This window comes from Bombus impatiens, unplaced genomic scaffold (genome assembly GCF_000188095.3).
Source record: "Bombus impatiens unplaced genomic scaffold, BIMP_2.2 scf_0142, whole genome shotgun sequence".
Classification (NCBI taxonomy): domain Eukaryota; kingdom Metazoa; phylum Arthropoda; class Insecta; order Hymenoptera; family Apidae; genus Bombus; species Bombus impatiens.
In genome coordinates this window covers 2,713,317-2,723,740 of record NT_176561.1, presented here as the reverse complement: position 1 = coordinate 2,723,740, position 10,424 = coordinate 2,713,317, and the positions used below count along the sequence as shown (strand labels likewise).

The window sequence follows — 10,424 nt, the reverse complement described above, 5'->3', positions numbered from 1 at the left end:
CTACGTGTGACTATCATAGCAATACTTTATTTTCTACAGGTAATCAACTAATTCAAATCAAATCAACTAAAGTGGAAAAACATGTGTATATCGCAGTTCATAACTGTGATAGTATTTATTTGTAATAATACTTCGAAGATGTAACTGTCTGCGGCGCTACAAACAAGATCTTGATTGTAGTGGTGCAATAAAATAGCCAACTGTTGAACAGCATGATATGATAAAACTATGTACTTGCTAATTAATAAATATTGAAATACAGGCAAGTATAGGAATTAAGTTCATAGGAACAATATTCACTGATATTAAATGATACAAATAATAAATGTATACATATATAGATACATTGTTTTAATAATCAATTTTCTTATTAGTATCAAGTAACATGTACAAGTTTTAATGATATATAAAATATTTACACAAGAACATTCAAAATTCAAATTTTAATATTTAATGTTAAATATTAATAGCAAATGTTATTTTTCTGTAATAAGTACATTACGAAAGCATACACTTATGATACTATATTATGTGGTACATATGACACATAAAAGAATAGACATCATACATTTTGTATTCTGAAAATATCAATTGTAATATTAAATTATATTTTTCATGTTTAAAAACAATTTTAATCATTTTTTTGTCTTATTAATTATTTTTATATATATCAGGATACAGTAAGTTGAGGTCAAAGTCCTTGAAGAGTATAGTAAATACAGTAGGTTAGATTAATATCCACATTTACACGCATGCGTAGTTACCGGCGTTTCTACTTTCGCACAGTGATTCCATGTGCAGACTTAAAACTATCTTTTGGGGCGTGTGCATGTAATTTTGTAAAAACATGTCACAATATAGATTATTAGGTGCTATTGCGAGTTTTTCGCATATTAACAAAAATGTTGTAGTACGAACAGGTAATTATAAATAAGAAAACAAGAGTTATATTTTTATATAATCGTATTTATGAACCTTTGCTCCCAAGTAAACTTATCGTAATCTACATGTCACATAAGGTTCAAAATACATGAAATATTCAAATTCATAATAAATACAAAGGAAACATTTATTTATGATTAAGTAAAAGGTTGAAAAATAGATAAAACTTCAAAATGAATATTTATAAAATGGCAAATATTGACTTAGAAGTGACTGATAGAAATAGAAGCTTTAGAATTTATATTTGATCATAAATTTTATTTTTAGCGTTATACAAATCAATAAGAGCAATGAGTACCCAAGTAAATACAAAACATTTGAGATACAAAGTTGTAGATAATGTAGCAGTTCTTACTTTAGATTCTCCAGGAGTTAAGGTATATAATAAATACATACATCTAACATATAATTATATTATTTGTCATTAATATATTGATATATTGTCTGATTAATAGTTTGAAAATAGTAGTAGGGAAGATCAATAAAAATAACAAGCATTTCATATAATATAGGTGAACACCTTAAATCGAGAAATAATGGATGAAATTGTGGATGTTTTAAAAACTGTACAACATAATTCTGCTGTAAATTCAGTAGTTCTTATAAGTGGAAAACCAGGATGTTTTATTGCTGGTGCTGATATTACTATGATACAACGTTTTAAGACTTCAGAAGATGGCTATAAAATATCTTCTGATGGTCAGAAAGTTTTAGAGACAATAGAGAAAAGCCAAAAGCCAGTTGTAGCTGCAATCCAAGGCAGTTGTTTAGGAGGAGGTCTTGAGGTATATAATTTAATATGTTTATATACTACTATATTACAATATCTATGGTTTTAATCATAGACACTTTTATTTAATTTACATAGGTAGCCATGGCATGTCATTATCGACTTGCTGTAAATGATCAAAAAACTAGTTTAGGTTTACCAGAAGTAATGTTAGGTCTTTTGCCTGGTGCAGGTGGTACACAAAGATTACCTCAATTAACTTCACTTCCTAATGCTTTAGATATGACTCTTACTGGCAAAAATCTTAAAGCAATTAAAGCTAAGCAAGTTGGACTTGTAGATATTTTAGTAAACCGTCTTGGTCCTGGTATTGGAACACCAGAAGAAAAGTAAGAATAGTTAATTTCATATGCATTTGTATGAAATAAATAAAATTTGTATCTCCATTATATAAAGAAAAATTGTATCTCATTGATATATTTGCAGTACTATGAGATATTTAGAAGAGACTGCTATTAGAGCTGCAAAAGATCTTGCAAATGGAACATTAAAAATTGATCGAAGCTCTAAAACATTGATGGATAAAGTTATGAATTTTGCTTTATCCTATGAGTTTGTAAAAAATCAAGTATTTACCAGAGCAAAAAATGAAGTAATGAAAAAGACTGGGGGATTGTATCCTGCACCTCTTAAAATCTTAGATGTAATACGTACTGGTATGGATAAGGGACCAAAAGCTGGTTATGAAGCAGAGGCTAAAGCCTTTGGTGAACTAGCAGTTACATCTCAATGTAGGGGTCTTACAAGTTTATTCTTTGGACAAACAGCATGTAAAAAAAATCGTTTTGGGGCACCCAAAAATGCTGTTAAGTATGGATATTTTGATATGCATTACATTGATATTTATATAAAAATAACTAATTCTTTTATAGAACACTAATCTCATATATGTATTTCAGAAAAATTGCTGTTGTTGGTGCTGGTCTTATGGGAGCAGGTATTGTTCAAGTAAGCATAGATAAAGGTTTTGATGTAATTATGAAAGATACAAGTGAGGCGGGTTTATACCGTGGTTTTAATCAAGTACAAAAAGGATTGGATACTGCAGTGAAACGAAAGAAGTATTCCAAGTTAGTTTTTAGCTTTTCATTAAAAATGTAACATACTCGTACGCGTTTAAAGAGCCGCTGATTTCCGAATTCTGTTCTAATTTTAAAAATTAATTTTTAGCGTTCAAAAAGATAAATATCTTTCTCAACTTGATTCCACATTAGCCTATAATTCATTTAAAAATGCAGATATTGTAATTGAAGCTGTATTTGAAGATATTGCGATTAAACATAAAGTTATAAAAGAAATTGAGGCAAATACTCCAGATTATTGTGTACTCGCAACAAATACATCAGCAATTCCTATTACTGAAATAGCTGCTGGTAGTAGCCGTCCAGATAAGGTATGTATTATATATTATTTCTCTAATCTGATGTAACAGAGAAATGTATTTATAGGTGATTGGAATGCATTACTTTTCTCCAGTAGATAAAATGCAATTGTTAGAAATAATAACACATAAAGGTACGTCCGCTGAAACTATTAAAACTGCAGTTGATGTAGGTTTAAAACAAGGAAAAACAGTTATTACTGTTGGGGATGGTCCTGGATTTTATACAACAAGAATTCTGTCTGCTATGTTATCTGAAGCTATTAGATTAATGCAGGTAATACTTTTATTTTTTTCATACTTTATACTGTATAGTATAAGAAAACTGAAAAATGTAATGCTCAATATAAAAACAGGAAGGTGTGGATCCTATAGATCTAGATAGTATGTGTAAAAAGTTCGGCTTTCCTGTTGGAGCAGCTACTTTATCAGATGAAGTCGGCATCGATGTTGGCGCTCATATAAGTGCGCACCTTGTAAAGGCACTAGGTGAACGTTTTAGAGGTGGAGATGTAAATATACTCAGTGACATGGTTCAAGCTGGTTTTCTAGGTATTCAGTTTTTTATTTGTTTTATATACTTTATTCTTTTTATAGATGTATTTAGGGAAATATATGTCATTTTTAGGGAGGAAGTCTGGCAAGGGAATATATATATATGAATCTAATGTTAAGAACAGAAATATAAACCTTGCGGCATTAGACATTTTGAAGAAATACAAACTTGAACCAAAAGGAAGTACATCTGTCGAAGACCGTCAGTTAAGAATGGTGTCTCGATTTGTTAACGAAGCAGTACTTTGTTTAGAAGAAAATATTTTGGCTAATCCGGTAATACAAAATTTCGAACGCATTAGTAAACCATTAAATTATATTGTGTTTATTAAACATAAATATTTTTGCAGTTGGAGGGTGATATAGGTGCTGTTTTTGGATTAGGGTTCCCTCCATTCACTGGTGGGCCTTTCCGTTGGATAGATTTTTACAGTGCTGATAAATTAGTACATAAAATGGAAGAATTTCAAAGCCACTATGGTGACGCATTTAAGCCATGCCAAATGCTACGTGATATGGCATCTGATCGAAGCAAAAAGTTTTATAAATGAGAAATTTAATAGATTTGTGAGAAAAGTGTTTATATAATGCTAAAGCTTTAAAACTATACTTGAAATTAAAAAAATTTTATATTTGCCTAAAAACTACTATAATATTTAGGAGTACTATATTTTTTGATAAATATATATATTGAGATCGTTCTAGTGATTAATTTTGAACTTCCTTAAACTATCAATCCAAACTAGTTATGTATCTAGTATAAGATTTTTATACTTTATAACAGGAGTATTTTCATAATATGTAACAATAATGTTTATTTTTTCAGTATGTAATACGAACAAAATGTACATATGCGCTCTATTTTGAAACAAAGTATACTCTTTTTGCTGTTTATAAAATTGTGCAATATAATTTATTAAAAGAAATTTTAATAACAAGTTTTGAATATAAAAATTTTCTACTCATTTTCCTTTACGAAGGTAGCGCCAGTAAAGGTTGTGAGTGTGCATTATATGTTAAACAGTTTAATAATGAATGACTGATAAATGTGTACTCACGAATAAATTTATTGCCTAATTACCATTTTTTATTTCCTTCCAATTATAAAAGGTGTAGAAGCGGAATTCTTGTTCTTGATGCAATGTTTGAAAGATATTGCACTCTCAGATACATTTCTTATTTATGAGTAAAAAAAATTGAATCTCCATTCATGATATAAACGTTTAAGATAAATTTAACCTCAGCAAACTAAACAAATTTTTAATATACTAGAAATAAAATAAAAATCTATATATAAATATTTTATATGATTATAATTTCACGAAAGCACAACAAATATAGTAATGCATTTAGATTTGAGACCCTATAGCAAAAAAATAAATTTAATGAAAGTAATTATCTTTTGCTATTTACATATATCATACATATTCCTGATTGATAAAAGGAACTTCAAGAATACAAGAATACAATTTATTATGTAACAACATTGTTCCTTTTGTAATAAAATTACTAAAATAATAAGTCTATAAATTTTGATATATAAATAATTCTTTATTATTATTAGATTACTATGAGGTATGAGGTATACCTGCTTCAATATGTTCAAAAGTTCAGTAAGTTGCATGTGTATCATCTGCAGCTCCAAATTATTAGATTACTATTTCAGTAAAGTTAACAAAAGAAGAAATACAAAGATAGGAACACGTGTTACGCTTTTAATAACAAAAAGAAATTTTAATAAAAACGAGCAAGGGTAATCAAGAGGACATTTTACGTCATCTACCGGTCCCACACCTGTTTGTGACATTTACAATATTAAAAGAACTCAAGTCCTTGGCTGATGCAAGAAACCACAACGTTTCGTGAGAAGCCATTAATGAGGATCATGTCTTTAAATTGACCTGTATAACTTAGTTCGCGCTAGTTTGTCAAGAATATAAACAAAAGCTTAAAAAATTTGTTACGATTTTTTTCTTGAATATTTCTTTAGTCCCTTACATTGTTAAGGATTATTTTAATGACAACATTTTAATGATAAAAGAAAGCGCTAATAAAATATAAATATATACCATTACTAACAATATGCAAAGAAAGAAAATTAATCCACACATACATATGTATCTGCATAAATTTTTGGTCAAGTAATACTGAACTGAAGCTATTACATATATTGCAGTAATTTCGTTCAAAGCCTATTCGATAGTATTGGAAAAATGTAGTTTTATAATACAGAAATCATTAAGCGCAGAAATATTCGAAAGTGTATTCATATTTGCTAGAAAACACGTATTTTGGGCAATACAGTTTTTCCACAAATACACACAATTGATAAAAAATCTTATCTCAATCGATGACCTTGCGAATTATGTTTGACGCTAACGTGATTTTTTTACGCGTATAATGAATGTGATAATGCTTACAATGGAACTTTTCTACTTTCTCTGCGTGGATTATATTTTTTATTAATAATATACATAAAAAATAATATGAGTATAATAAAAATAGTATGTATAATACACATAATAAAGTGTGTATATACTCATACAGTAAACTCATATACAAGGCACATTCGTATATTATATTATTGAAAAACAGAAATATTTGTGAGTTTTATTTGTACATTAAAAACTGTATAAAATTTATGTACTGTTAGAAAATCAATTTTTTCATGTGATCTTGGTATTTGAAAAAGTATCGGCTAATTTAAATTTGAATGCAAGCTTAGTGAATTTTAACCAACGAGGATAATATCCTATACACACGCATCCGAACACAACCTAGCTTTCTGTATGATGCGTGATGGAAACTTTTCACTTTGATATGATTTGCTGAATGCGTTGCTGTATGTATATTCTAATATTCTAACATTCTATTTAATTTATATTTCATACTTAAGAGGTATTCTTAATCAAAATATAATTGAAATGTATTTATATTTTTTAGATTAAAAGTTGAATGGACGAATTCACATAATACCTATAAATAATGGTCGAATATTTAAACAACTAATGATATCACATTCTATTACTTCATTTATTTAAAATTCAATGTGAACAGTTGCTAACGATTAAGTTTTATATGTTCGAAATTTAAAAATAACTAAGGGCTCGAAATAGTGTACAATAATTAATGATTATTAGTCATGTCCTTTACGGCATGTAGTGCAAACACAACAGATATTGTACTAGCAATTTTTTTCCTTTCATTAGTCATCTTGATCTATGATCTTTTATTCATGTATATTGGTCTTACTTTTTTTATGAAGTTGAGAAGTTAAAGATTTACTATCAAGTTTTCGCTTATTAATGTTGTATTTTCATTATGTTAATCTATAAAAAATATAATAAGGATCATTTTTGTCAAAATTAGCAATTATATTTAATTAAATAATTTATAAAACACTTTACTTACTAGTTGATCAAGCGAGAATCTCTAATTATAAGAATTACATAAAATTGATTAAGACACTTTTGTAAATCGATAACGTATATAGTTAGATGTCTAAGAATACAGGAAGGATAGTGTAAGGTGTACTAAGTTTCATGTATATTAACGACACTTTTATATGAAAGTATATAAGTTGTTTAATTAATTTCTGCTTCTGTAGAAAAAATTTTAAAACTTATTTTTATACATAATATTAAAGTCTTACTTCGTCTAGTATATCACTTAACTGGACGAGTTATATGTATATACATATATACACATAGATAGATATGACCTTAATTAATATACATATATGTATAACTAGTTGAAGATAATGAAAATAGCATAATCCTTAACACTTTTGCATAGCCGTTATGTATATAATTGATAAAAACTGTCTTTGCATTTTTAAATAAATATTTTTTCTCGGTCAACGCGCTTATGCATCACAGATCACAGTCACACTTAGGTACTTTGTTCACGGACGGCAAAGAAAGCCTCATTTTATGACTTATCACCACTCCTCGTGCCTTCAAGTTCTTTCCTTTTAAGTACGCTTTTATTAATTCAATTTACACGATTACACTGTGGCACACATCGGAAAAGACATATAGGAGCGTATTCGTATTCTTGCAATGTTCACATTTCAAAGTCGATATGTTCCCCGACAATTTTATTGTTTGATTGTGGACTTAGAAAAATCTTCCTGGGATAAATTTTTTCGCAGAGAATATCTATTGTTATCGTAAAATATTGCCTTTGATTATCCATCAAAAGACAATCTTAATATTCTCATGATGCTGGAATGGTCCTTAGTTTTGCGATAATTAAAGCTCGATTCACTGCTTTAAATACAAGTTTAAATATTAAGTGATACCAGGTCACTGTTCTCGTACTTTTCAAGCTGTTAATTGCGGTGCAATTATTTGTTGAGTCGATTGTGTTATACGTGGTGCTATAACCGGAAGTAGGCTTACTCTTAAAGGTGTGGATGTCATTTGCGTGACAGAAGGTTGAGCGCCGGAGACACTCGCGGATGAAGACCTATCTCTGGTATGCCGTTTAACATGTTTCGCCAGATGGTCGCTTCTCATAAATCTTCTCTGACAAACAGTACAGACAAATTTCTTTTCTCCAGTATGCGTTCGCTTATGCCGTGAAAGTTCGTCGCTTCTTGAAAATCGTCTGCTACAGTCTTCGTAGGGACACGAGAATGGTCGTTCTCCTGTATGGGTTCGTGTATGGGCTTTCAAATGAGATGACTTAAAATAATTCTTGCCACAACCTGGATGTTCACATTCGTAAACACGACGTCGTGCAGTTGACTCTGGTGCAGTTACACTTGATGCTGTTGTAGTTGGAGGCGCAGTTACTAATAAAAGAGGAGCTCGTGGAAGAACCAAAGGCGATCCTAAAAGTCCGGTTACCATAATCGGCGCAGGTTTTGGTGCTAGAGGATGTAATTTTGGTTGTACAGTCTCGCGGTCCGTATTTTTATTATTTACAATAATCTCTTCTTTCCGCAAACTCATTTTGAATTTGAGACTCTTCAGTATGTTCTCCGGCTCCGTTGTACTTTGCCGCGTAGTCGATTCGGACTGTGAACTGGAGATATGCTGTGGATCATGTGGAACTGATTGTGAGCATATCGTGGTAATCTTTGGTATCAAGTTGGCAGGACTGTAGGTACCATCTCGATTGGCACGCATTATCACCGAAACACGGGCTGGTTCTGGACTTGGTGGTGGCGTACCGTCTAAGAGTAACTATTTAAAAAAATACATATTTGTAACAATTCATTCTTTTCTTTAGATAATTAGATTAACAAAAATTTGTTAGATAGATCGACAAAATATTGTATTTATATTTTCTACGTTATTATGTAGAAAAAATTAAAAAGAAGTGAAAATATAATAAGCTCAGGCTTTTTATCATTCGTTTAAGAGACATCTATATATTTCGGAAAATACGGATTCAAATGTTACTTTGCAACGACTACCATCAGAAGGTATAAACCATTTGCTCGAAGGATAAGCATCAAAAATGGTGTACGAGTGAACGCACGCAATATGCACGCAATAAATGGGGTCATCTTGCAAAACAACTCTATAAAGCATGCGCGCATGCGTCTATGTACATTGGAGTGGTCTGTCGATCGGGCAGAAAAAATCAAAAAAAGGTAGTTTTGCAATGAAGATGCATACTGAGAAGGCTACTAGTATCGATAACATAATACTCACTTTTGCCAATTCACATTGTTCCACGCATCGCCTTTTTCGCAAAGGTTCATCTTCTTCCGAATCAGAAGGTTGTGGAGTTGGAGGTAAACCAGGCCGTGCATTTCCGTCATCGTTTTTCTTCACGTTTATATCAGCAGCCTTCGTTTTCTGCAGAAGTTTATCTCCCAAAAGTGCTGCAACGCTGAACGAAGACTGAATCGTTGGTTCAATCTGGAAAGAAAAGATAATTCTTTAATTAAGCATTAAATAATGAATTCAATTATAAGAACTACATCAGAGAAATATAAACTAGAAGAACTATAAACAGAAAATCTACAAAGTCTTTAAAAAATGTACGAAGCAGAGAAAAATACGAGAGAAAAGAAAAAATTAATAGAAATGATATGAAATAAGAATAGAAATGAAGACACATTGTGATGTAAAATGAATTACGTGAAACAGGTCTAGGTTGCCGTTTCCAGCTGCGTTCATATTTCGCGGGCAGCTAGTCTGTCTACAGTGGCGGTACTTTTAATTCAACGTTCACTTACGTGTTTGAATTGGGGTGAGGCCGGTGGTGAAAGAGGTGTTTGATTAGCATCCATTTTTTAGAGAAAATGTGGCGTGAGTATGTTCTACGTTAAAGAGGCTCGCCCGTTGATGAGAAAACGCGGTCTCACGTATACCGTATTTCGAGCGAAAAAAGGTTAAGGGACGTAACCGTTGAACGTCTGGTAATGCAATGAAGCTTTCTCAGGTCGGTTGGCTCGACACGCCGTGCTAGTTGTGTGTGTGATCATGCGGCGCGCTCCACTCGGACCAATGGCGTGGAGGGGCTCGCCGTAGTTGACCAATCAGCGGAGTACTATCAGCCGACGACCGCGTGATCACCAGCGTGCTGTTCACGTGCTCGCGGTCTGACTGAGGCCGTGATCATGACGTCAGTCTGCGTGGCGCGCTCGGTCGATACGTCATGGTATCGCTGCGCTCACCAAGCGTCATGCAACTTCAACCCTTCTACACCTCCTTTCGAAGTTATCTAACTCGCTCTTTCTATCTCTTCGCCTTTTCTCTTCCTGCGATTCTTCGTCGATGTAGTCTGGCCGCGACC

The 10,424-nt window shown here is 31.6% G+C and overlaps 2 protein-coding genes across 3 annotated transcripts; one reads left to right on the top strand and one right to left on the bottom strand.

Moving 5' to 3' along the window:
* Nucleotides 1–83: 83 nt before the first annotated feature.
* Nucleotides 84–4,368, top strand: LOC100741897 (trifunctional enzyme subunit alpha, mitochondrial). 2 transcript variants are annotated; one of them, XM_024365649.2, is made up of 11 exons: nucleotides 84–262; nucleotides 1,210–1,319; nucleotides 1,455–1,727; nucleotides 1,811–2,061; nucleotides 2,159–2,542; nucleotides 2,632–2,802; nucleotides 2,903–3,125; nucleotides 3,181–3,390; nucleotides 3,470–3,665; nucleotides 3,742–3,944; nucleotides 4,019–4,368. In XM_024365649.2, exons 2-11 carry the CDS (start codon nucleotides 1,233–1,235, stop codon nucleotides 4,217–4,219), a joined length of 2,199 nt encoding a protein of 732 aa, XP_024221417.1. In that variant the 5' UTR covers nucleotides 84–262; nucleotides 1,210–1,232; the 3' UTR covers nucleotides 4,220–4,368. The 2 variants fall into 2 exon arrangements, with proteins under 2 accessions (XP_024221417.1, XP_003487165.1); XM_003487117.4 differs by lacking the exon at nucleotides 84–262 and adding an exon at nucleotides 728–920.
* Nucleotides 4,369–7,080: 2,712 nt separating this feature from the next.
* Nucleotides 7,081–10,082, bottom strand: LOC100741780 (Krueppel-like factor 10). Its single transcript, XM_003487116.4, has 3 exons — nucleotides 9,865–10,082; nucleotides 9,335–9,544; nucleotides 7,081–8,860 (listed from the first exon to the last, which is right to left on the bottom strand). Exons 1-3 carry the CDS (start codon nucleotides 9,916–9,918, stop codon nucleotides 7,994–7,996), a joined length of 1,131 nt encoding a protein of 376 aa, XP_003487164.1. The 5' UTR covers nucleotides 9,919–10,082; the 3' UTR covers nucleotides 7,081–7,993.
* Nucleotides 10,083–10,424: the final 342 nt, after the last annotated feature.